This window comes from Ostrinia nubilalis, chromosome 17 (genome assembly GCF_963855985.1).
Source record: "Ostrinia nubilalis chromosome 17, ilOstNubi1.1, whole genome shotgun sequence".
Taxonomy (NCBI): domain Eukaryota; kingdom Metazoa; phylum Arthropoda; class Insecta; order Lepidoptera; family Crambidae; genus Ostrinia; species Ostrinia nubilalis.
This window is the reverse complement of record NC_087104.1, coordinates 35207-63205: the sequence shown is the minus strand read 5'-3', so window position 1 is coordinate 63205 and position 27999 is coordinate 35207. Positions and strand designations below refer to the sequence as shown.

Here is a 27999-nt window from a genome sequence, read left to right as displayed (position 1 = left end):
CTGTTTTTTCATTATTTTTTAGTCTGTGGTTAGGATTTCAGAAGGGCACTTGTGTGTACGAATTTTCCAAAAATTAGAAGAAAATCTAAGAAAACGAGAAAATTTTAAAACAGAAAATATTGATATGGTAAGTCGTTCTTTAATTTCATGTACAAGAGTACTGAGGTAATTCATTAGCAATTTTTTATGTAATTCATCTTCGATGATTTTCTTAATTTTCAACCAATTAGCTTTGCCTGATTGAAAAACTATGTAATCTCAACTAAAACTAAAGTATTCCAGTATATTTAAAATTTATGAGTGCATTAAGGTTGTATGAGTAAATTATGTGATAATTTTACAAGATCAAATAAAATTTTATTTTGTGGAATAATATTTTCTTACAATAAGAATTTGACAAGACTGTACTGACTGACTGAAAGTTTACTACAATACTTATTGTTTATTTTATAATTTATTTTATTGTACTTGATTATATAATATTTAAATACTGTAAGTAATCAAAAACAAAAATTCAAGTGTAGCGAAAACTAAAAACTGTTTACCGAATAAAAATTGAGCAAAACTATTTTTGTTCTTAGATTAATAAAGCTTTATTAATCTAAGTTTTTGTTCAGTAAAAAGTATAGAAGATAGTAAAATTATTAAAGGGTTGTCAATTTTCTTGTTAGATACATTATTAGATACTACATTATTCCAATTTGAAACTGCTGTTTCTAGATTTTAGTACATACCTATTTGTTGAAAAGTTACTGGCGTTTGATAGGTTTCTGTTTAGTGTTTAGAAAGAACTTGTGATGACCCCTCATGTGTATCACCAGATTTTTATCGGTGAGGTGCATATTTCACAGCACAAACTCTGGCCAAATGGCAATGCCAGATTTTGTATGGAAGGTGGCGTCTTTTTTTTTTCGCGCGGCCATCGACCAAACTTTGTTTTTTGATTACAAAATAGTGTAATAAACCAAACTTACTACAGCATGTATACCTCTAAACTCAGTCTGAACTGAGTTACGAGCATTAGAAGTTTGATGATTTTACATACTAGATTTGCTTTTTGCGCGCAAGTTTTGTAAGAAATTGCAACAAAATATTGCGCTATTTTTTTATTGCGCTGATTCTGCTCCATACTGAGTCTGGAGCCTTAAATGGATGGTATTGTTTGTTTACACATACAATGTCACTATTTTGTTTCAATTTCTTACAAAACTTACCCGCAAAAAGCAAATCTAGTATGTAAAATCATTAAACTTCTATTGCTCGTAACTCAGTTCAGACTGAGTTTAGAGGTATACATGTCATAGTAAGTTTGGTTTATTACACTATTTTGTAATCAAAAAACAAGGTTTGGTCGATGGCCGCGCGAAAAAAAAAAGACGCCAATTTCCGGCATTGTCTTTTGGCCAGAGTTGCCAAATTTTGTATGCCAGTCAGACCAGTACGGTGGTGTTTCTGCAGGTTCAGGAGTACATAAAAGAGAACGTGGTGGTCCCCGCGCCGGTGACGCCGCGCGTGCTGGCGGCGGCGCTGGCGGCGGCGCTGCTGGCGCTGGCGGGCGTGGCGCTCATCGACCTGGCGCTGCCCGAGCCGCTGCAGCGCGGCGCGCCGCCCGAGCGCTTCATCGCCGAGCTGGCGCACGAGCACCTCGTCAACCTCACGGCCATCGGCCCCCGGGTATGTCTCGAGCGAGCGGCGCGCGGCGAGCCGAGCGCGTGGCCCCGGCAGTAGCGCCGTAAGGGGGGGCAAGCATCAGGGGGTGACACAAGTCGCGCAGATTAGTACTCACTGGCGCATCTGCATGACAAGTCTGCGGTCTATGACATAATAACGTATAATAAGAATGACGATTTGTAAGAACTATATGTTACGGTTAATGTGATAAATTAAAAATTATTAATAATAACCGGTTATTATGAATAATTCCCGACAGTCGCAGTGAAAGTGATAAATTAATCACATTTAACAGTGATTATTTAATAATTCAACCTTAGTACTAACAAATTTCATAAAAGAGAACAACATCTTGTGTACGTGTTCGTGTACAGCCAAACTTTTGAACGTTTTGATATCATATATTAATATAATTTGGCATAATGAGTTTGGAATGTTTCTTGCATACTATTACTTTTCCATGATGCCTATAACATAATGTTTTGATTTAAAGTGATAAATAGGTTTTAGTTTTATACACACATAAATGACCTCATATTAATCACATTTACCAAATCATGCGGTAATTATTCATAATAACCGGCGATTATTCATAATTTTCACATTTATCACTTTGACCGTAACATATATATTAGTCTAAACAAATAAAGAAATTTTGACTTTGAAATAATACGGGGGGGGGGGGGGGGGGTTATGCGATTGTCTCTAATCGGTAGGCCCACAATTCTGGGGGTACCTTGGGACTAATGACGGGGGGGGGGGGGGGGGGGGGGGGGGGGAGGGGGGGGGGGGGGTGTGATCGCCCCGGGTGCCAACCCATGCTACGCCGCCACTGGGCCCTGGATGTAACTCGGTCGTGCTCGCAGGTGGCGGGCAGCTACGAGAACGAGGTGGCGGCCGTGCGCGTGCTGGTGGAGGCGCTCAAGGACATCGCGCGCGCCGCGTCGCCGCACAACCACGTCGAGATCGACTTGCATCGCGCCAGTGGCGCCTTTTCGCTGTCATTCTTCGATGGTAAGCGGGATAGAACTAAATAATAATAATACATTGTACACTGCATCTCTAGTCCCAATCCACAGTGTGTTATGGGACTGTATAATCGGACATTCTCATTGCTTTGATGAACCGTATAGAGCTCAGTTATACAAACATGATAGTAAAACTCCCGTTTGAAAATTCCACGTAGTTTTCGCGGTATAAATATTCAAAGTTACCTATTTTTTTACTTCAAAACTATGCAAAAATATTCTCACTCGTTAACTAATAACATTTAATTCAGAATTGTTATAATACTTCATAGAGCTCTTAAAACTACACGTAATAAGCGTATTAAGTGCTTCGTAAACGCATTCAGTTAATTAGGAAAAATGATTTTAGTGATTTTTGTTTTTATTTTTTTTCTCAATTATACCTTAATATATGCAAACATTTTTAATTGCAAGATATAGTCTGATATTTAATCTAATTGTATTAATAAAATCAGCTTTAAACTCCGTGATATATGTATTTGAGAAAAAACATAAAATGTCTTAATAAATTTTTACGCGTCTAGGGTCGACAATTTTGGAAGGAATAATTCATGTCTAAAAAGTTTCAAATCCCGCCTGTTATGTGCATAGTGTTGAAGGTTCTAAAAAGTCACATTCACATTGTTTTTAACCGACTTCAAAAAAAGGAGGAGGTTCTCAAGTCGAGTCTTTTTTCTTTTTTAACACTCTTATATTAACTTAAGTTGTATGTAAGTAACTAACTAAAAAAGTATGTAAACAAATCTAGGAAGTCGAATTTAGCCTACCTTTAATAATTTTCTCATTGATTTGAAACCTATGTAAATCGAATGTCAATAAAATAATTTGGTACAATCGAGCTGGATGATATTTAAACATCCAAAAGAAATATTGCTATTAAAAAGTGATGGGAAATTTACAATTCTATATGGCGCATATTTTCAATTTGATTTTCCTCAAATATATCACGGAATTTAAAGCTGATTTTTTTTATACAATTAGATTAAATATCAGACTATATCTTGCAATTAAAAATGTTTGCATATATTAAGGTGTAATTGAGAAAAAAAATAAAAACAAAAATCACTAAAATCATTTTTCCTAATTAACTGAATGCGTTTACGAAGCACTTAATACGCTTATTACGTGTAGTTTTAAGAGCTCTATGAAGTATTATAACAATTCTGAATTAAATGTTATTAGTTAACGAGTGAGAATATTTTTGCATAATTTTGAAGTAAAAAAATAGGTAACTTTGAATATTTATACCGCGAAAACTACGTGGAATTTTCAAACGGGAGTTTTACTATCATGTTTGTATAACTGAGCTCTATACGGTTCATCAAATAAATGAGAATGTCCGATTATACAGTCTCATAACATACTGTGCAATCTAAGCAAAGCTTGTACTATGGCTACTACGAGCCAAATGACGTCCATTGCTGGACAAAGGCCTCCCCCAAGGTTTTTTACAATGAACGGTCCCGCTCTGCCCGCATCCAAGCTCTTCCCGCGACCTTCACCAGATCGGCGGTCCACCTAGTAAGAGGCCTGCCTACACTACGTCTTCCAGCCCGTGGTCACCACTTGAGAACTTTTCTGCCCCAACGGCCATCGTCTCTACGAGCTATTTGCCCTGCAGTGGACGTCATTAATTTGGCTGAAACGAACGAACGAACTTATAGGTAACTAAGTACATACATAATAAAAACACAGAAGTAAATAAAATTACCTGTTTCAAGGTATCAACTTAACTAAATGTGTAGTTTAATTTTTTCTTGGCCACTTCTCTAAATAGTATCATTATTGTCACCTAGGTTGAAAAATATTTTTAATTACTTATTTTTTTGCATTGTCATTTTTTTTAATGTACTCACTCATAATATTAACGACGTGCGCAGGCATGAACAACGTGTACCGCGACGTGCAGAGCGTGGTGGCGCGCGTTCGCGGCGCGGGGGGCGCGCCCGGCGCCGCGCTGCTGCTCAACTGCCACTTCGACACCGTGCCCGACAGCCCCGGTGAGTGCCGCGCCGCAGTCGTCGCCTGCAGTACAGGTGCCGCGACGTGCAGCGCGTGGTGCGCCCGGCGCCGCGCTGCTGCTCAACTGCCACTTCGACACCGTGCCCGACAGCCCCGGTGAGTGCCGCGCCGCAGTCGTCGCCTGCAGTACAGGTGCCGCGACGTGCAGCGCGTGGTGCGCCCGGCGCCGCGCTGCTGCTCAACTGCCACTTCGACACCGTGCCCGACAGCCCCGGTGAGTGCCGCGCCGCAGTCGTCGCCTGCAGTACAGGTGCCGCGACGTGCAGCGCGTGGTGCGCCCGGCGCCGCGCTGCTGCTCAACTGCCACTTCGACACCGTGCCCGACAGCCCCGGTGAGTGCCGCGCCGCAGTCGTCGCCTGCAGTACAGGTGCCGCGACGTGCAGCGCGTGGTGCGCCCGGCGCCGCGCTGCTGCTCAACTGCCACTTCGACACCGTGCCCGACAGCCCCGGTGAGTGCCGCGCCGCAGTCGTCGCCTGCAGTACAGGTGCCGCGACGTGCAGCGCGTGGTGCGCCCGGCGCCGCGCTGCTGCTCAACTGCCACTTCGACACCGTGCCCGACAGCCCCGGTGAGTGCCGCGCCGCAGTCGTCGCCTGCAGTACAGGTGCCGCGACGTGCAGCGCGTGGTGCGCCCGGCGCCGCGCTGCTGCTCAACTGCCACTTCGACACCGTGCCCGACAGCCCCGGTGAGTGCCGCGCCGCAGTCGTCGCCTGCAGTACAGGTGCCGCGACGTGCAGCGCGTGGTGCGCCCGGCGCCGCGCTGCTGCTCAACTGCCACTTCGACACCGTGCCCGACAGCCCCGGTGAGTGCCGCGCCGCAGTCGTCGCCTGCAGTACAGGTGCCGCGACGTGCAGCGCGTGGTGCGCCCGGCGCCGCGCTGCTGCTCAACTGCCACTTCGACACCGTGCCCGACAGCCCCGGTGAGTGCCGCGCCGCAGTCGTCGCCTGCAGTACAGGTGCCGCGACGTGCAGCGCGTGGTGCGCCCGGCGCCGCGCTGCTGCTCAACTGCCACTTCGACACCGTGCCCGACAGCCCCGGTGAGTGCCGCGCCGCAGTCGTCGCCTGCAGTACAGGTGCCGCGACGTGCAGCGCGTGGTGCGCCCGGCGCCGCGCTGCTGCTCAACTGCCACTTCGACACCGTGCCCGACAGCCCCGGTGAGTGCCGCGCCGCAGTCGTCGCCTGCAGTACAGGTGCCGCGACGTGCAGCGCGTGGTGCGCCCGGCGCCGCGCTGCTGCTCAACTGCCACTTCGACACCGTGCCCGACAGCCCCGGTGAGTGCCGCGCCGCAGTCGTCGCCTGCAGTACAGGTGCCGCGACGTGCAGCGCGTGGTGCGCCCGGCGCCGCGCTGCTGCTCAACTGCCACTTCGACACCGTGCCCGACAGCCCCGGTGAGTGCCGCGCCGCAGTCGTCGCCTGCAGTACAGGTGCCGCGACGTGCAGCGCGTGGTGCGCCCGGCGCCGCGCTGCTGCTCAACTGCCACTTCGACACCGTGCCCGACAGCCCCGGTGAGTGCCGCGCCGCAGTCGTCGCCTGCAGTACAGGTGCCGCGACGTGCAGCGCGTGGTGCGCCCGGCGCCGCGCTGCTGCTCAACTGCCACTTCGACACCGTGCCCGACAGCCCCGGTGAGTGCCGCGCCGCAGTCGTCGCCTGCAGTACAGGTGCCGCGACGTGCAGCGCGTGGTGCGCCCGGCGCCGCGCTGCTGCTCAACTGCCACTTCGACACCGTGCCCGACAGCCCCGGTGAGTGCCGCGCCGCAGTCGTCGCCTGCAGTACAGGTGCCGCGACGTGCAGCGCGTGGTGCGCCCGGCGCCGCGCTGCTGCTCAACTGCCACTTCGACACCGTGCCCGACAGCCCCGGTGAGTGCCGCGCCGCAGTCGTCGCCTGCAGTACAGGTGCCGCGACGTGCAGCGCGTGGTGCGCCCGGCGCCGCGCTGCTGCTCAACTGCCACTTCGACACCGTGCCCGACAGCCCCGGTGAGTGCCGCGCCGCAGTCGTCGCCTGCAGTACAGGTGCCGCGACGTGCAGCGCGTGGTGCGCCCGGCGCCGCGCTGCTGCTCAACTGCCACTTCGACACCGTGCCCGACAGCCCCGGTGAGTGCCGCGCCGCAGTCGTCGCCTGCAGTACAGGTGCCGCGACGTGCAGCGCGTGGTGCGCCCGGCGCCGCGCTGCTGCTCAACTGCCACTTCGACACCGTGCCCGACAGCCCCGGTGAGTGCCGCGCCGCAGTCGTCGCCTGCAGTACAGGTGCCGCGACGTGCAGCGCGTGGTGCGCCCGGCGCCGCGCTGCTGCTCAACTGCCACTTCGACACCGTGCCCGACAGCCCCGGTGAGTGCCGCGCCGCAGTCGTCGCCTGCAGTACAGGTGCCGCGACGTGCAGAATAGTATCATCATCATCATTTCAGCCACAGGACGTCCACAGCTATACATAGGCCTCCTCCCCCAATGACTTCCACATCGCACAGTTGGTAACGGCCTGCATCCAGCGCCTTCCTGCTACCTTTATCAGGTCGTCGGTCCACCTTGTGGGTGGACGTCACACGCTGCGTTTTCCGCTAGAGTACTTAGTATCCATTTTGTCTAAACTGGCTGTCGTGTCGTGAGCACCCCAGACCGTTCTAGTTCCCACCCCATCGACCAGATCTTTGACAGACACGTTGGGCATCGAAGATAACTTTAAAAAACTTAAGTTAACAATAACTAATCGTCATCGCCAGGCCCCCACGGAAAAATTGCCCTAGACACGCCAATGACATTAAGCCTCAAACGCGCGTCTTCTTACAGTCGTTAAAATCTTTTCACGCGCAGATTACCAACATTAAGTAGGTATACGAGGGTGGTCTGAAAAGTTTCCGACCTCAACGTGAAGATGGCAGCACACATCAATTAAAGTCAGGGAATGTAATTGTGCATCTTTTGACAGTAACACTTCAAAGTTTCAGCCATTTTTGACGCGCGGTTTTTATTTGAAAGTCGTTTGAGTGAGTCGATGTGAGTATTTTTGTGAAAATGGAAAAAATCGAGTATCGAGCTGTCACAAAATATTTGTTTTTGAAAGGGAATACCCCTACGCAAATCAAAGATGAGTTAGATTCTGTGTACGGGGACTCTTCACCGTCATTTACCACAGTAAAATTTTGGGCAGCCGAATTTAAACGTGGCCGTAAGAGCTTGGGAGATGTTGAACGTTCGGGACGTCCAAAAACTGTAACTACTGACGATAACATCGCTAAAGTTCACCAAATGGTGTTAGACGACCGCCGAATTAAAGTGAGAGAGATAGCAGAGGCAATGAAAATGTCCAAAGAACGTGTTTGGCACATATTAAATCAAGATTTAGGCATGAAAAAGCTGTCCGCGCGTTGGGTGCCGCGTTTGCTAACGTCAGACCAACGACGTGTTCGAATGAACATTTCCAATGCTCTGTTGGCGCAGTTTAGGCGCAATAAATCCGAGTTTTGGCGCCGACTAATTACTGTAGATGAGACTATGAAGAAAAATAAAAATAAATTTTAAGAAAAAAAATCTTGTATCTATGTTAGGTCGGAAACTTTTCAGACCACCCTCGTATTTCTCAGGGTCGTCCGTAACTAAATACTTATAAGACAACAATAGAATACCAGTACACGGTAATATTTTGTAAACCTAAACCACAAATAAGAAAATGGGTAAACGTAAAAAATTGTTAGTCAAATTCACTCTATACTAACAAGTGCGGCTTTATTTCCCCATTGCATGCACTGTCCCTGTCCTGTAATAATATTACATTTTATCAGATCTATAACAAATTACCTACATGCCGTAGAATTTAGAACCAATAAAATAACAAAGTAATTATCTTCACTAAAGAAAGTCAACTTTATGCCAATATTAATAACATCACTTCCAACGTCCTCTTAGCTTCATGTGTTTTAGTTGTTAGCAACACCAAATTGGTTCTACTACATGATTCATTACTCTGAAATGTAGCACTGTAGGTACAATTTATTGCAACTAACATTTTGACTGTAATGTCTACATTTTTATTGCAGTATTATGGCACATACTGCAATCACTTAAAGCCTGATAAAAAGCCTTGTAAAACTATGTGTAATCTACTCTGATAGGTATAATGTATTTTTCTGTCCGTCCCTTTTTGGATTAGATGACATGTTTTTCAAGGTTATTCATAAGCCTGTAATTGACGCAACATAAGAACTACCACCCGGGGTTCTACCTGCCTCACTCGAAACTTGACTTGACTCCCTACAAATTTCTCTGTTCCATGTCCCTTATCATAGTCAATTGCGCAACATAAGAACCGCGGTCGGTACTTCGATGGGTATCATTATTTACTGATTGTTTCAATTAGGTAGTTGGTGCTCTAAAAACTATCGCCTTGATCGGCGCCGCGCGTACTCCTTCAATTATATTAGTTCCACGTTCCATTGCTGGCGCCCGCCGGCTGCGCCCGGGTTGGCTGGCCAACATTGCCATCAAAATGTCACTAAAATGCTACAATTGGAATTCAACAGAAAAATCTCCGTTCGTTCCAGGAATGATAATAAAAAAAATCATCTGATTCGTTTCCAGTTTCACGCGCGCTTTTCCCTCATAAGACACAGCGGAAAAACAAGCCACGCCGCATGCCCTACCTCGGTTGACAACTAGGGGATGGCGGGTCGGTGACCGATTGCGTGACGCTGAGGACACCACCTTCCGAATACGAAAAACTTTATTGCAAATGTCTATAATTCAAAATAACAGGTTATATGAGCTAAAAATACTTAATATCTACGAAAAAATATGTTTATAAAAGTTCCGTTCGTCCCTTAACATAATACGATAACTTATTGATTCAATTATGAGCTTAAAATTAATTGATTAGCGCCAGTCGGCTGTGACCACGCACGCCACCCCTGAGCGTGGCCCTAACATTAAGTTCCCCATTAAGTAAACCTACACCACAATTTTACAACGACCTTTACGATTTTAGAGTAGGTACTTACCTACTTAGGTAGGTACGTGACTTTGTTATTTCCGAAGTGTAGGTATAATCTGAGACTCCAAGCACAAACAAGATCAGATGCAACGATTTCTAATAGCATTTCAGGTATACATAGAACCCTAAAAATGGTAAGGAGTTAAGGACTCAGTAGAGTTATTTTTCAGTCATTTATTGTCAGCTACACATAGCTGTTATATACCTGTAACCACTACAAACCCATTGTTCAAACTCTTATCGCATTTTCAATAGAATACGAGTAATAAGTATTTTACAATAGGTACATGTTGTGTACGATTGCGGTACTGGGCGGGGAGGTCACGGACGCGGCCGCGCGACGAGCCTAAATTGAAAGTTATCGCATGACACATTGACACTATGAATCTGTTGCGTGATTCGTGGTAGGCTATATACGTCGTTTAGGTCCAAACCACGGCTAAAGCTACGGTTAAGGCTTGCTATGTATCAACGTATTGTTCAGGTGCTATTGCATATGATTGCAATAGTCACACTGGTGTTTGGTGCTACGCTGCAAGGCATATTCCCTCAACTTGTTATCGTCATCATCTCAGCCATAGGTCCACTGCTGAACATAGGCTTCCCCCAATGCCTTCCATGTTGCCCGATTGGTAGCGGCCTGCGACCAGCGCCTTCCTGCTATCTTTACGATGTCGTCGGTCCACCTTGTTGGTGGACGTCTCACGCTGCGTTTTCCGGTACGCGGCCTCCACTCCAGAACCTTGCTGCCCCATCGGCCGTCAGATATAACGAACAAACGATCGTCTGATGGAAGAGATCGAATCAGATACGTAAACGAACTAAATTCGCTGACAGCCCGATGGATTAGCAAGCTGAAGTGGCAATGTTCAGGGCACATTGTACGCAGAACTGACGGCCGATGGTTGTAGGCTATATACAAATAAAGGAATGAAGGTCTAAGCCTTGGAAATGTATCCATGGCTAAAACGCCTAGCCTCATCGCAGTCCGCAGTCCCGCACGTACCTCCGACGTATGTAGCCGCTAGTGGGAACAACTGTAATTACTTGCACTTGTCGTCCGCTGTGGGGATGGTAACACCGGGTCTATGATATTGATAATACTTAACCTTCTTTCATAGGTACATAATGTCCGGCTTTAATCAATTGCATGTTGGTCAAGACAATTAATTAACGACGTTAGTTCGTTCCAGTATACCTACGTCTGACCATTAATCTCGTTTTCTTCTAAAACTACATATTAAGTACCTAATCATTGCTAGCAAATAAACTTGGACGCTAAATAATTAATTAAAACGTTATTGACTCGAATGACTCATACTAAAGATCGTGTTCGTTCTATATTGGACATAAATGTTGTGTATTCACTGTCCTAAAAACTATTCTGTTTATATCGCCAACAGAGTAGAATAATTAGAAATCAATCGGTTCTTGTACTGTAGTACCTACAAGATGAGTACTACCCCTAATAATTTATGCTTCCCTTTTAGCATTTAGTTTTAATTTAGGAACGTTGCTGCACGTGCCTTTCATATTTTCCATCACCACTCGTATTCATTATATTGAAAACTTATTTAGGTATAATAATTTTGTCGCGGCCCTGTGATAACACAGCGCGGCCGACGCATCGACGAATCCTACTGCACCCTACTTAGTAGGGAATTTAGTGCAATGATTTGTATGGAGACCCCTCCACTTTGGTATAGAAGGCTCATTTTTGCAACAGTGGTTCTTTGGGTCCTCCTGAGTGGATTTCCGTCGGTAGACATCGGGAGCCCCCCCTGTGGTAGCAGGGGGAGGGGGGGCAAGTTTCCTTCTGCCGCGCTTCACTCTAAGACCCATATCTTCAAAACTATGAGTATTAGGGCAAGTGTGGTATCATTTTCAGATAATTAAAGGACGGCGAACTCATTTCTAGAACAAACATTTTGCCTTTTCATACAAAAAAAATAGAAATATTGAGCAAAATTCACAAAAACCAAAAAGTATTTTTTTAAATAAACGTCGTTTACTTTTAAACCACTGGAGATAATCTAATAAAAAAAATATGTCCTGAAAGCTACATTTGTCAGGATTATAAATATATATCATTGTATGGTACTTTTTTCGCAAAAAGTTGGTGAAAAAAATTTTTTCTTCAGGACACAGCGGGCGAATTTTATTGCGCATCGGAAAAAATATTTATTTTATCCATGAATTCATACTATTTGGTACATAAGCAAGTAAGGATTATTATTTTAGAATTTATTTAGAGTTGCTGGCACATCAATCTACCATGATTAGTATTTTTTCTTCAATTGATTTTGAACTCTATGTGAGAGACATAAGGTTGAAAATAGCTTAAAACATTTTAATATTGAAAATATCATAAGAAGAAAGCACTAAATAAAGAACTTGAATTTGTCTAAACGTCTAATGATTATTATTATTTCAATTAACACTTTTATTTCTAAATACTATTGTACCAGTGATTTAACGGAATGGTAAATGTGAGGAAAATGGAGATTGACAATCATAGTACGGGAGATATTTTTAGCACAAAGGCTATGGCTGTGACCGTTTTAGTTGTTTTTTTTAGACAGCACCAGCTTCTGCACTACTTCTTGCACTTGCATCTCATCATTTCCAGGCAAGCCTCGGCAGCGACGGGCAAATCGGTCCAGGTAGGCTCCATGTTGCTATCAACCCTGGTCCACCCCCAACCAGTCGGGTAAAGGGAAGACTGAGTCGGTTGCTTGCAATTGCAACTGATCCTACGCGAACTCCTAAATATACTGCCAGTAGCCAATGCTGATACAAAGCTGTCTGGGTTATCTTATGTAGGGCCACACCTAAGCGTAGTCCACAGCGACCCAGTAGGATCTTTATGCTTCCTTTTTTATTCCCTATCATCCAAAAAAATCCTAAATTAAGCATCTGAGTGAAAGTCACCTAATAGTCTTCTGATGCCGGATATGCTGACCCAAGAAGACCCATCCTTACAGTATTAAGTGTTTCATGGACCCCACATGTATTCCACATGCTCAAGAGCTGTCTTCTGTAGTTAGGCCCATTTTGTGGGATATGTGGTTCGTTCCATAATGCCCAGTTTGCGTACCCGTAATTGCTTGGGCTTACCTTTTATTTCCGCTTAATGAGTTTTCTCCATGACCTTGTATTTCCCTTTAGGAATGATTTGGAGAGGCTTATATCGTTGGAGCTTTCCCATTCAGCCCTGTGCTTCTTGGATATAAGAACAGGGGTGTAAAAAACGCAATATTTACATCCTGAGCCGCAGCCAGGCAGCACTCAACCAAAGCCATCGCCTCAGTGAACGTTGAGATCTTAAAGATGAACAAACTCGGAAGGCATGACAAAGTGTCCCTGATGTGGAATACCTGGACATACACGGATCGAATGCAATGAGAGAGCCGACAGTTTAGCGAGACAAGGGTCAGAGACCATACCTATTGGGTCGGAACTGATAGTACCTTTATCTAAAAGCATACCTCATGCCATATTATGGACATGGCTGTGGCTCAGGATGTAATTATTGCGTTTTTTACGCCCTTGTTCTTTAGTGCACACATAATTATAGCGTAGAATTCAGCTTGAAACACTGAAGCAAACCTCCTTATGCGTTCACAGTGTTCGAAGTGTTTCAGTAGACGCCCGTTACCGTTAAAAAGGTCATCTTGGAGCTGTCAGTAAACCAGATTAGGCTGTTATGTTGGGATTTTGGTCCTCTTTTCGTCGTCTCTTGTTCAAGATCTATCCATTTATTAGTACAATCCACTGTTTTTTTCCTACTTATCTTATTAATCCATTGGTTTTGTTTTGTTCTGGCAGTATATCAAGGGCAGTAATCTTATCCTTAGGATTTTTTCTAGTTATTAAAAATTTTGTATATCAAGGGCTTCGCGTATAGGATCAGTTGCAAACAAACGACTCAGTCTTCTCTTTACCCGACTAGTTGGGGGTGGACCAGAGTCGATAGCAACATGGAGCCTATTTATTTATTTATTTATTTATTTTTTGGGAAACATACAGTTACAATATAATTTAATTTAGGTGCAGTAAGAAAACACATAAACCAATTAAGTTTCCACAGTTAACTATATGGACCGATTTGCCCGTAGCTGCCGTAGCTTGCCTGGAAATGTTAAGATGTGAGTGCAAGAAGTAGTGCTGGTGAAGCTGGTGCTGTCTGAAAAAAGAAACTAAAATGATCACAACCGTAGCCTTTGTGCTAAAATATCTCCCGTACTATGATTGTCAATCCTCATTTTCCTCACACTTACCTTTCTATTAAATCATTGCACAATAGTATGTAGAAATAAGTGTTAATTAAAATAATAATAATCATTAGACGTTTAGACAAATTCAAGTTCTTTATTTAGTGCTTTCTTCTTATGATATTTTCAATATTAAAATGTATTTAAGCTATTTTCAACCTTATGTCTCTCACATAGAGTTCAAAATCAATTGAAGAAAAAATACTAATCATGGTAGATTGATGTGCCAGCAACTCTAAATAAATTCTAAAATAATAATCCTTACTTGCTTATGAACCAAATAGTATGAATTCATGGATAAAATAATTCTTTTTTTCCGATGCGCAATAAAATTCGCCCGCTGTGTCCTGAAGAAAAAATTTTTTTCACCAACTTTTTGCGAAAAAAGTACCATACAATGATATATATTTATAATCCTGACAAATGTAGCTTTCAGGACATATTTTTTTTATTAGATTATCTCCAGTAGTTTAAAAGTAAACGACGTTTATTTAAAAAAATACTTTTTGGTTTTTGTGAATTTTGCTCAATATTTCTATTTTTTTGTATGAAAAGGCAAAATGTTTGGTCTAGAAATGAATTCGCCATCCTTTAATTATCTGAAAATGATACCACACTTGCCCTAATACTCATAGTTTTGAAGATATGGGCCTTAGAGTGAAGCGCGGCAGAAGGAAACTTGCCCCCCCTCCCCCTGCTACCACAGGGGGGGCTACCGATGTCTACCGACGGAAATCTACTCAGGAGCACCCAAAGAACGACTGTTGCAAAAATGAGCCTTCTATACCAAAGTGGAGGGGTTCTTGCACTAAATTCCCTACTAACTCGTCTACGAATACTCGGATAATTTGAGCACTAAGAAGTACCTACTTACAAAACGTGTGGTTTGCTATGATATAGTAATTTAGTTTTTATGACTATTACAGCAAACCGCAATTGTCAAATTTGATTATTTTATTAAACAGTTTTATTTAGTTTGCCCTGTTTATTTATTAATAATCACGAAAATGTCCCACAAGACAATTAGTATAAAGTAAAGCACTATCATTGTTTTCGTGTTTTGTATGCCCACTTATCTTCAGATAAGCCATAGACAGCAATAGTAAAGTTAAACAGTCCATTGTGTTTAGAACGTCGTTCCACGTTATTAACCCTTCATTTGGCAGTGATGCTTTTAAGCAACAACCACTTTGAATATTTCTACAGTACCAAATAATAAGTTTTGTGCAAATCATTCGATTTTGTTACGAAGCTTAGTTCAGCAAAACACTAGTAAATCGGTCGTCGACTGAGTTTTGAGTGATTTCATATTCATATTTCTGTCAGACGCCAAGATGACGCGCAATGAGAATAATAAAGACGGAAGTTTTATGATTTTATATTATTTTATCATCTCTAATTGTTTTTGTTTTGTCTAAATTTTATTCATAATAAATCAAACTAATCATATAAAGCAATATTTGGCGTAGAAACTGTGTTTTCTAATATATGACATGCTTCCGAACCTCGATGTTGCCTAGAAGCATCAGTGCCAAACATCTAACAAAATAGGTTTATCTTTTTGTTAATACAAAAAAGTGTCAATACCCAATAAATCAATCATGTATTACATGAATAATGTTATAGAGATGGTATACAATTACTTTTGATGCAATTATGGACCCTGTCGGGCACATCATTTTGGAGAGAGGAAGAATTTGCTGTCTGTCTCTGTGTTGTCTGTCTTCAAGCTTATACCGCTGAACTGATTTAAATGATAAACACATTTTTCTTGCGTTGAAGTCAACAACTATAGCAGATAACGGTAACATACCAGTTTCAGAAGCTAAAGAGAAAATAAAAAGGCAACCTTGGCTCGGCATATTGATCGTGAAGTATGATGACATGCGTCATCTATCAAATGTTGGAGAAAAAGGTCGTTGTCGACTTTGCGAAAATGGCCAAAAAATAGTTTAATGCATATAATGTGAAATACGATTGATTTTTTTTATGATTTTCATATAAAAAAAATAATTCTATAATATATCTCAATGTTATATTTAAGTACCTCTATTTGGCAATGTGGTAAATAAGCAACAATCGTTTTTCGCGAAAATACCAACCAAATATTTTTTTTATTATTTTTCTTAACTTTATTTGATAGTAACAATTAGGTCTAAATAGATTTTATTGAAAAAATCAAACAATTTGTGTCTTGCCAAATGAAGGGTTAACGTCTGTTTGAGTACCTATCATAACCGTATAATAAAAGACCAGAAATTCCGTTTACAATCGTCATTCAGTTTATCTTTTTGATAAAAACAGAATGAACTGACGATGTGCCAAGAAGGATATTAAGGCCGAGTTCATGAGCTCTTCTTCTTCTTTGGTTTATGGCGATGAACTTGCGTTTTTTCGCCACTGAGGGCACACTATTCCGCCAATGGTTGCAAACCAAACAGTGGTTGCACCATCTTATTTTAACTTTGACAAACGTCAAAAATCTGTCAAACTCCATACCAGTTAATAGACAATTTGACACCATTCCTCAATAATTCGAAATCACAACTTTTCTAAAAAGACACTTCATTCTGGCCGAAAAAACTTATTTAGTTAATTTTAAATTACCTGTAAATTACGATTTTTGGTAGCATTGTAATTGAAAAAAGTAGTTTATTTGAGTTAACAAAATAGTGACGTCACTTGCTTGTAGTGCCATACAAAATCTATGGGAGAGTTTCGTTTTGCCAGTTTTAAAAAGTACGTCAATTGATTGGTGGTGTCAACATGTTTATTGTTATAGTTAGCGTTAAAGTCAGCCGGTGCAAGTCAGCCTAAGTATTTGACGTTTGAATATTCAGGCGCGAGCGACGACGGCGCGGGCTGCGCGGTGCTGCTGGAGACGCTGCGCGCGCTGGCCGCCGCGCCGCGCCCGCTGCGCCACTCCGCCGTGTTCCTGTTCAACGGCGCCGAGGAGAACATCATGCAGGCCTCGCACGCCTTCATCACGCAGCACCGGTCCGTACTTTGCATCCGTTGCTCTACTGACTACAAGTGCAAGATGAGCTGGTCGGTGCATGTTACGTAAACGCATTAGACCAGCCCACGCGTGCGGAACTTCGCAATTGGCACTATATCTGATGTCCTTCCAGTTCCACTGTTAAACGATGATCTAATTAAAGGGGATCACTTGCGCGTGACGTTAATCGTTCATAAATGAATAAAGGCATGCTGATAAGAATTTATGTCCATCTAGTGAGCGACCGATATGTTCTACAAACAATAACCTGTTTATTATACAGGGTGGAATTTTGTAATGCCACCTGGAGGGAAAGTACTCTTAATAATGTAGATAGAAAATTTTACTCAAAGAAAACATTTCTTTATTTTTGAAAAGAAATAGAATTGCATTCAAAGATTTCCATAAATTTGCATGCCACACCCGGGAATCGAACCAACTAAAATTTGTTAAAAATTACACCCTGTATTTTTATTGCATCGATCGTTAGGGTCAAGTTCATGGATGAAATCTCTCTAACAAACTTGATAAATTAAATGAAAGGAAAACCATGAAATCTTAAATGATTTTATTTATTTACTAAAAATTGTATGGTATGATAGTGAATTTTCGTAAAATTTTCAAAAATCTTTGAATGGAGTTCTCTTTGTTTTCAAAAATTAAGGAATGTTTTCTTTGAGTAAAATTTTCTATCTACAATATTAAGAGTACTTTCCCTCCAGGTGGCATTACAAAATTCCACCCTGTATAGTAGTTCGAAGCAGTAAAAGTGCACGTTGTTGTCTGCAGATGGGCTAAAAGTGTGCGCGCGTTCATCAACATCGAGGCGTGCGGCGCGGGCGGGCGGGAGGTGCTGTTCCAGGCCGGCCCGCATGACCCCTGGATCGTGGAGGTGGGTCCCGGGAGGCCCGCGGCGGGCTGACGTGTGTCAGGCCTGGCTCACTCCGCGCGGTACATCCGTTATTTACCTACAGCGAAGCGCCCCGCCGGCGGGTATCATATCAGTCGAGTGTCACGCGCGCGCCCGTCGGGACTTGATGTTTTGTCTTAATAAATAATTTCTTTTGAATACAATTTATGACGCCTGCCCCTGTGAATGAAACGGAAGCGTAACAGCGGGACACCAAATTTACGGCTAGCTCTTTTTTAAGCTAGTTATTTTAGGAAAAATATTCAGGAAAAAATAAATTGTTGCAAAAGTGCACTGAGTAACATTAAAGTAAGTTTGCGCAAAGCCAAATACAAACATGATTTTCGGGTGACTCCTCTCGGTCTAGGATGAAGCCGTTTCGTGTTTGCGTAGGTAGTAAGTAGGTAGGTATGTCATTCTTTCTTCTGTAATAGTAGGTATGTTTAATTTATTCGTCTTATGTTAAAATAGGTATGAATGAAGACATTGTATTAAAATAAGTACTTTTTATCCTAAGTTGGTATATTTGAAATGTTATTTTTTACAAAGGTAGAATAACAGTAATTAATACTTACCTACATACGTACCTTATTACAAATACCTAAGTAGATTAATTCTATTTTTTCATTAGACAGCAAAGCAAGCAACCCTAACAGCGTAAGAAGAGTTCAGAGACAAAACTTGTAGGTGAATAAAATTGTAGGTAGCTACGTAATGCTGTGCGAGCTGAATTACACTGTATCGCGTGGTAGCAAGACTCGCATTTATTTAAATCGGCTTGCGGAGTAATCCTTCTGTTGGTTATTTATTCTGTGCATGTGTCCCGACTAGGGTTGCCAGGTCCAAAATCACAAAATTAGTGTCAGTCATCGGTTACTATCCAACATCCTGATGCGTGCGCTTCATATGATTCTGTGGCTCGACTTTCGCCTGGCGCGGCAACCAAATAAAAAGCCGGACAGGCCGGACAAGTCCCTAAAAAGCCAAACATGGCAACCCTAGTCCCGACCCCGCGGCCCCGGAGTGACCCTCACGTGTGTGCGGCAGGTGTACGCGGGCGCGGTGCCGCACCCGTTCGCGTCGTCGCTGGCGCAGGAGCTGTTCGAGAGCGGGCTGATCCCCGCGGACACGGATTTCCGCATTTTCCGCGATTTCGGTCGCCTCTCTGGTAACGTATTTAGTAGTGCAGCAGTGGCAGGAGTAGTCAAATTAAAATGAAAAATCTGTAAGAACGTATAAAAGTGCTCTTTATTTATTTTAGTTTGTGACTTTTAGTTCGGAATCCTAAACAGAAGTCAGAAAATAAGGTTTTTATTTGTGGGACAAAAGTCTGTCAGCTATTGTTAAAAGATTTTTATTGATTTCACGGCTGAAATAATATTTTTATTACCTGCGATTTCGAAAGAACGTAAATGTGCCACGTTTTTATATTTATTTATATTACCCACATGGAAAACAAACATCAATACTAAGAATTTTATAGACGACAGATATCTTTGCCTTGAGCAGTTGTTATAAAGGTTAATATTACAATCCAAAAATACATTAAAGAATAGTTCTGTTCGACTGTCATTCCGTTTTTTGTAGATACTTCTTGCTTAAATAAAGATTTATTTATTATTATTTTATGATAATGAATCATAATAAAACATGTAAAACCTGTAATTGAAGTACCTACTATAGGCACCATTTTAAAATGTATGTACCTACTGTATGTCGGCGTACCTAATCAAAATTTTGCATGGGGGTTTCTTTTAGAACGTAGGCGCTCACTAAGAACGGATTTTACGAAACTACCCGTAAGAGGGTAAAACGGGATCCACGCGTACGAAGTCGCGGGCGGCCGCCATATCAAAAATAACTTAATAAAATATGTTAATCGATCGCGTGCAGGTGTGGACCTGGCGTGGAGCGCCAACGGGTACGTGTACCACACGCGCCTCGACACGGCCGAGCGCGTGCCGCGCGCCGCGCTGCAGCGCACCGGCGACAACGTGCTGGCGCTCGCGCACGGTCGGTACCAGCGTGTGTGTCAGACGGGTCCGTGGCCGAGTCCCCCAGTATTCGACGCACCCGTGGTTGAAGCTCCCGCTTTAAATAAATTTAATATCATATTTTTTTCGGCTTTTGCACTAAGTACAGTCAACGAAAACCATGCATGTTTGACGCTATTTAAAATGATGTATTTAATTTTTTGTTAAAAATACTTAAAACTTTTATAATTAAAACTTTTATTTGTAGTTAGTTAAATGTAGAGAGAGTAGAGTTATTTTAAAGACTGATTGTTACAATTATTTGGATTAGGTAAAACGATTTACATGTTATTATAGGTAAATAAAACCTATGATAAATATGATAGGTTAAAATAAAACCTATTATATTTTTAGGTATCACTATGGTAAAATAATATTAAACATTTATTTATAAGATCAGTATAAATATTTATTCGTTTATAAATATTTTTGTGACTGACTGTACATTTGATTAAAAATTGCTTCTATCTGACCGGGGGCGTCGACCACGGGTGCGTCGAACACAGGGGGACTCGGCCACGGACCCGTCTTCGTGTCCCGCACGCCACGACGCACACTCATCGCCGCCTCGTCCGCAGGGCTGCTGGCCAGCGAGAGCCTGGAGTCGGAGGTGGACCGCATGTCGCGCCAGCCGGTGTTCTTCGACGTGCTGGGCTGGGTGGTGGTGTCGGCGCGCGCGCCGCTGGCGCTGGCGCTGGCGGCCGGCGCGCTGGCGCTGCTGCTGCTGCGGCTGCGGCTGGCGGCCGGCGCGGCCCGCGCGCAGCGTGCGTATAGTCACAAAATTTAACAGAAGGTAAACTCCATACTAAGCGCGCTCGAGCCACGCATACATAGTTTGTGCGAAAATGAATGAACAACAAAAAAGGGGTATTATAACATTTGTTAAGTAGATGGTTGCTTACACTCAACATTAAGAACTAAATTTTCGTTTTTTAAACTACCAGTTGATTCCGGGAGGTGAGAAAGGTATTTATTTGTATTTCAATAGTTCGTTTAACGTTCACAAATTGAAAGCCAACTCAATTATTAGGAAAATAGAAGTGTTTTAAAGAGGTTTTAGGAATTATTGGATAATAGTGTCAACCACTCAACTACATACTACTTCCTTCTCGTGTATTTGTTTGCAAACTATTACTATAATAACGTAACTAGATACATAATTATACGTGGATATCTGTTATTATCTTTCTTCTATAGTATTAAGAGTTACATTTTTCTATCATAACGAAATAAACGCAACACACGACAAGACAACCCTAGCGCGACGGCCGAGCGCAGGTATGCATAGCTAGGTACATACACGAGTTTACCTTCTGTTATATTTTGTGGTATAGTTGTGCGGTATAGGTGCGGCGGCGCGGGCTGACGGGACGCTTGTTGCAGTGTACGTGCGCGCGCGCGACTGGTGGGCGCTGGTGGCGCGGTGCTGCGGGCGCGCGCTGCTGGCGGCGGCGGGCGGCGCGGGCGCGGCGGTGGCGGTGGCGGCGGCGCTGCACGCGGCGGGCGCGCGCCTCAGCTGCTACTCGCGCGGCTGGCTGCTGGCGCCGCTCTACGCGCTGCCGGCGCTCGCCACCGCCGCGTACTTGGCGAATCGCTCAGGCGAGTGCATCGTTTTTCCTCGTTAGATATTTTTAGGACGCATGCTATTTTTTAATGCAACACCCGCTGACGTTTCGGGGCTTCTTGAACCCGAATCGTCCGAGCGTAATCGTTCACTTCAGATAAGACAGAATCCGGCCGAAACGAAACGACGAAGCGTTAACCCCTGGCGCGTTCCCCCGCAGGCGGGCGCGCGGCGTGGGAGCGCGGCTGGTGGGGCGCGCGCGCGGCGGGCGACGCGGGCGCGGCGCTGTGGGCGGCGCTGCTGCTGCTGTGCGCGCTGCTGCGGCTGCGCTCGGGCTTCGTGCCCTTCATGTGGGTGCTGCTGCCCACGCTGGCGGACCTGGCCGCGACGCTGCTGCGCGCCGGCGGTACGTGCGGGGCGGGCGGGCGGCTCGGGGCTCGGGCCCGCCCGCCCGGCTGACGCGCGCTTGTTGCAGGGCGGGCGCGCGCGTGCTGGTGGGCGGCGGGCGCGGCGCTGCCGCTGCTGCAGACGTGCTACCTGGCGCTGGGCTCGCTGGCCATGTTCGTGCCCATCATGGGCCGCGCCGGCTCCTCGCCCGTGCCGCCCGACGTGAGTGTCGCGCCGCTCCTTCCGATCGTTTCCCGAACGGTCGCCTCGAATGCGACTCCTCGGTGATACCGATCGAAATCAAATCGGGATCCCGCCGATGTGTTCCAGGTGGCGCTGGCGACGATAGTGTCGACGCTCGTCCTGGCGGCGTGCAGCTGGATGTTTCCCTTCGTGGTGGCGGCTAGAGGTGTGAAGAAAATGGTCTGTGATTTATTTATTCGTTCGCTAGATATACTGACGCGGAGTGGTAAAATTATGATCCGATATTCGAATCGCTTCTCATCCGCGATCGTCGCGGTCGTGTCGGCAGGCGGCGGGCATGTGGGCGGTGACGGCGCTGACGGCGGCGCTGGTGCTGCTGACGCCGCTGGGCGCGCCCTACAGCGCCGAGCGGCCGCAGCGCTTCATGATCTTCCACGTCACCAGGACCGAGCACGGCGCCGGCGGCCCGCGCACCGACCACCTGTACTGGATGCCCGACCTCGACCCCAACACGCCCCACACGGTCGACGACGTCGGTGAGTGTCGAAGCGCCCTTCGGGTCTGTGACGCTTCGATCCGTCTAGTTCATTCTTCCGTGACGGCTCGCTCGCCCGCAGTGCCGGAGATGCGCGCGGCGCGGCCCACGCCAGCGGCGGACTGCGAGCGGCACCCGTACTGCGGCGCCGCCTACTGCCTGCCCGTGCTGGCGCTGGTGCCGCGCGCGCACTGGCTGCCCGCGCCCGCGCCGCCGCCCGCCCGGCCCTACGCGCGCACCGAGTTGCACGCCACGCGCGTCCGCCTCGCGCCCGAGCTCCACGAGCTGCGGCTCAACATCACCGGTGAGTCACGTCATGCATCTTCCTCTCGAATCGCTCTATCTCCTGCCGAAAACCGCACGAAATCTTAGCTCGCGGACGACGGGAGCGACATCGTTTTATACCGTGTACAGATATAATTTTCTCACGAAAGACGTCGTTTCCCGTCGAAATGTATCGTCAAATAATTTATTTGACTAACATTTTTTCGACTTTTTAAGGACTGTTTTTTTATTCTATAAAAGGTTCGGTTTCGGCCGAAATTACAATGAAACCGAACCTTCGGTTTCGGCAAAATAACATGTTTCGGTCGGTCACTACAAATAAACGAGCTCCGAGCTCCGGGTCCCCGCAGGGCCGAGCCACGTGGTGGTGATCGTGTCGCCGGCGGCGGGCGGGCGCGTGGTGTGGAGCAGCGCGCTGGCGCCGCTGCGCGAGGCGGCGCCGTGGGGCGCGCGCCGCACGTACTTCCTGGCGCTGCACACGGCGCGCGCCCCGCGGGAGCGGCCCTGGAGCCTGGCGCTGCACGTGCAGCTGCCGGCGGCGGCGGGCGGCGGGCCGGTGGCGGCGCTGTCGGTGGCGGGGCACGACATGGGCGGGGCGCGCGCGCCGGCGCACGAGGCGCTGCTGCGCGCGCTGCCCGCCGCCACCGCGCCCACCGGCTGGCCCGTGCACCTGCACCTGCTGCAGCTGTAGCGAGCCGGCCGGGGCGGCGGCCGCGTCGTGATCGAAATCGATCGCGTCGACTTGGCGCCCGGCGTTTTAAACTTGTACCTACCGTCGATTCGACGCTTTTGATGCGCGACAGGTCTCGCCGGTTCCTTCGAAAGTGTTACTCGGTTCATTTTATTTTATGTTAGGTGTTTAGTTTCCGATGGATCGCCCACAAAATCTCACCGAAGGGCAGGTGACCCGAATAATGATTCGATTGATTTTTTCCAGCCGAGTTGTATCTTTAAAACGGCTGAATTCTGAAAAAGTTATTGGTCTTGTTGGCCTTAAAAAATATAGTTTTGCAATGTTTACCAAAGGGTAATGTTTTCTTTTAAATTCAGAGCCATGACGTATTACAATTAATTACGTCTAATTAACTGACATATCAAAAATATAATGACAAAATGGATACCGCGCTACCCTTGTTATGATAGCGTAAAAACTAACTAAAATGTTCATTCATTCCTAAACACGCTAATTCTTGTATTATATAATTTGACAATAAATTATATATTTGACTGCGTAAAGCGTGCTCTGCAGTGGCAAACCAATAAAATAAAATATACACCAACTACCTCACAGAACTGGATTACTGACACAATAATACTTAACAACATTTTTCTACCACTTTTGAAAAGTTTTTTCATATTAAAATAAATATTATAATTTAATTTACCGCTCTTTATTCATAAATCTAATGTATTGGCCAGTGCACGAGCGGGCGAGTGTCGCGTCATTCTTTCGTTATGGATAAACAAAAATATAGACTTACAAACGTCACGATAGTAGGTGTACAATAAAATCTTGTAAAAACATTATATTTTGTTTAAGTTAAAACTCGTAGAACAATGTTGTTATGATTCCTGCGAGGTTGGGTGTTCTAAAAATAATCCTGTACTTATGTATGTAGGTATAGTATTATTCTTTTATCTCGAAATCGATGTAGGGAAACAATAATTCAGGGTAGTGTAAAACCGCTTAATGGTCATCACGTCTGTCTAATTTCAACAAAAAATTACTTTTATGGCTTTTTACGCCAACGTGTCCTTAAATATCTCTAAATGATTATGACCTTTGCGTGTAGTTTAATATTCTCTTATCTATTAGAAAATAAAATGATAAATGTAACTATGATCACTAACAGATATTTTTGTAAATGCAATAGATAGTTTTGAACGCATAAACATGATCATAATCAAAACCTTCAACCAAATTTTATATACCAACATTGGAGCAATAAAGAAAGAGTTTGAAATTATTCAGAACAGTTGACGGTTAAAAACATTGCGCTTCACGTTTGAAATATTCTGACGTGCGGCCTCAAACGTAGCCAAAGGTATTTGCTTTGTAACGTTAGAACGTTTATCGTTCAATATACCTCGAATCCTCGATCATGCAATATGTATACAGGGTGGAATTTAGTAATGCCACCTGGAGGGAAAGTACTCTTAATACTGAAGATAGAACATTTTACTCGAAGAAAACATTTCTTTATTTTTGAAATGAAAGAGAACTGCATTCAAAGATTTTCAAAAGTTTTTCGAAAATTCACCACAACACCATACAATTTTCCGTAAATTAATTTAAAGTCATTAAAGATTTCATAGCTTTCCTTTCATTTGATTTATAAAGTTTGTTAGAGAGATTTCATCCTTATACTTAACCCTAACGATCGATGCAACAAAAATACAGGGTGTAATTTTTAACAGATTTTAGTTGGTTCGATTCCCGGGTGTGGCAAGCAAATTTTGGGAAATCTTTGAATGCAGTTCTACTTCTTTTTAAAACTAAAGGAATGTTTTCTATGAGTAAAATTTTCTATCTACAGTACCTATTAAGAGTAGTTTCCCTCCAGGTAGCATTACAAAATTCAGATAGTAAAACTCATAATTAAATAACAATTCGTCCTTTAAGCATGTTCAGTCGTTGAACAAAAACCCCCTTTTTTTTAAGAAAATTGAATAAGTAATAATTAATTACGAGTTAACGTAGCTCTTAGTAAGTACACTCTCGCTTGATTGTAATGTTGCGTTCCTCGCGAGGCGTGTGTGCGGCCAGCGCGCGGCCGTCAGTGCCATGTCTCGAGGGCCTTCCGTCATATTATTATTTATTAGGATAAGAAAATTGAGAGGCTTACTCTAGTGGCGGTGTTATAGATATTTTATTGCATATTCATAAAATAGTGTAACCCGTTGTCCTAGGTGAACGAAAACGCGGCAACGCGACGAGATGTCATACATTACATACATAACGTGTATATGTTGCAGTCCAAACTCGTAATCGGTCAAAACCACTTGACTGCAAAAATCAATCGGGTGATTTTGACTGATGCTATTTGCCCTGGTTTTGACCGACATATTGCCAGGGGACGCCACCATATCGTTTCCAAGGTGGCAAAAATCGGAACCAGCGATCCGGTATTGATGGTGGCGCCCGCCCCCCTGTCAGTGTCACTGGTGGGACTGTTAGGCCCTTTTCACACGTCCCGGTTGCCGGCTAACCGGCGCCGGGTATCCGGTGGTGAAGTGTATGGGCATGGTACGTAGCTTTCACATGTTCCGGCGTAATTAATCCGGCATGCCCATACACTTCACCACCGGGTACCCGGCGCCGGTTAGCCGGCAACCGGGACACGTGAAAAGGGCCTTAGGTGTAGTTCATATCTACAGGGTGGAATTTTGAAATGCCACCTGGAGGGAAAGTACTCTTAATACTGTAGATAGAAAATTTTACTGAAAGAAAACATTCCCTTATTTTTGAAAAGAAAGAAAACTGCATTCAAAGATTTTTTTTTTCGAAAATTCACTACCATACTATACAATTTTCTGTAACATGATTAAAATAATTTAAGATTTCATGGTTTTCCTTTCATTTGATTTATCAAGTATGTTAGAGAGATTTCATCCTTATACTTAACTCTAACGATCGATGTAATAAAAATACAGGGTGTAATTTTTAACAGATTTTAGTTGGTTCGATTCCCGGGTGAGGCAAGCAAATTTTTGAAAATCTTTGAATGCAGTTCTATTTCTTTTAAAAAATAATGGAATGTTTTCTTTGAGATAATTTTTTCTTTCTACAATATCAAGAGTACTTTCCCTCCAGGTGGCATTACAAAATTCCACCCTGTATAGGTAACGATTCTGAAACGTCAAGTGCCTAAAATCAGAACTAATGTTTGGGATGCGTAACTGCCTAGCTCGCATAAATATTTATAACTATGTATTTTGAAAACCTTTAAAAAAGAGGCTGACAATAGTGTCTGAGTTTCTTGCGCTGCTTCTTCTCAGCACTGGCCCATTTATTGTCCTGAAGCAGTGGTAGGGTTAATACTGGGACGTGTAAAAGTGCTTTTTTAAAGCCTACTTACAGAAATAAATGAATTTTACTGAGTTTTTTAATAACCCAGTATTGACAATGCAGCGATGTCATAGCTGGGACCGTTTAGTGTTGTTGATTATCTACATTATTATATTAGTCGCATTCCGCCACGTCACGTCATCATTGCATGTCGTGTTCCGTCGCTTACCTAAGACGACGGGTAAACCAGTGTCCCGATTACGCTAATTTTTAACGTCTCCAATACAGACGCGCTTCTTCGATTTCTTCGATTCTGCGATACGGATTTGTCAAAACAGCTGACGTCCGGGCACGTTGAAGATGAAAATTTTTAGCGTAATCGGGGCCCTGTATCTAAACCCTGACCAGAAAGAAATGTTGTTTCTATAATTTAGTTATAGTGGGATAAACTTCATCAAATAAAAAGGATTGATTCTAGTGTTCAAATGCAACACGTTCTCCCAATGCAATGGATCGAAGTTAAAAAATACCTTTTTAAAATCACCATCAGCAGAAATCAGTCATTTGGTATGGAAAAGTATCTTTTTTTAAATAATTTAATATTGGTCCTGTAGTAAAAGTTGTTATGTTTGAGTAGTAGATTCAACCATTTTTGTTTGATCAACTATAAAAAATTACCTTATATTATGTTAAGTCATAATGTTTATTCTATGTAGGTAAGGTACCAAGAATTTTATTTTTTTGTTTTTTTTTTTACATCCCTTGATGTATTGATATTATATTTTAGGCTATAACATCAACGATGTTCTACTGGTAAGCCTGGTAGATGAATGAATAGCTAGAACAATTATTTTAATGAATATTATATTTTTAAGAGACTAGTTAATCATAGAGGCCTAGTTGGCGAGTAGTGAATTGACTTGGATTGTGCTGTCGGCTGTCGCAGGGCCTTTTGGCCTCGAGAACAACGTTAATTTACTGTGATCATAGTTTGTATGCTTTTTGTTATTAAAAAATGTTATCAATTGAATCGCTTGTTATCATTAGTCATCCTACCACACCTGCCGATCTTGTCGCGACAAGGAAAC

The 27999-nt window shown here is 44.0% G+C and overlaps 2 protein-coding genes and 1 long non-coding RNA gene across 3 annotated transcripts in view; 2 read left to right on the top strand and 1 right to left on the bottom strand.

Annotated features, from left to right (window-relative positions):
• The window catches only part of LOC135079791 (guanine nucleotide-binding protein subunit beta-5), a 434210-nt gene that overhangs the window by 398534 nt on the left and 7677 nt on the right, over positions 1-27999 (bottom strand). The window lies entirely within an intron of this gene.
• LOC135080169 (endoplasmic reticulum metallopeptidase 1-like) lies at positions 27-23413 on the top strand (the record flags this gene model as incomplete). Its single annotated transcript, XM_063974851.1, has 16 exons — positions 27-127; positions 1459-1674; positions 2538-2685; positions 4580-4699; positions 16827-16983; positions 17774-17876; positions 18942-19062; positions 19788-19907; positions 20506-20691; positions 21275-21526; positions 21712-21897; positions 21967-22100; positions 22209-22301; positions 22411-22618; positions 22700-22921; positions 23253-23413. Coding segments are annotated over exons 1-16 (2430 nt in total), but the record flags the coding sequence as incomplete, so codon positions are not given.
• On the top strand, positions 23571-27941 carry LOC135079796 (uncharacterized). The gene is made up of 2 exons (XR_010258900.1): positions 23571-26080; positions 26262-27941. It is a non-coding gene; the product is annotated as an uncharacterized LOC135079796 (long non-coding RNA).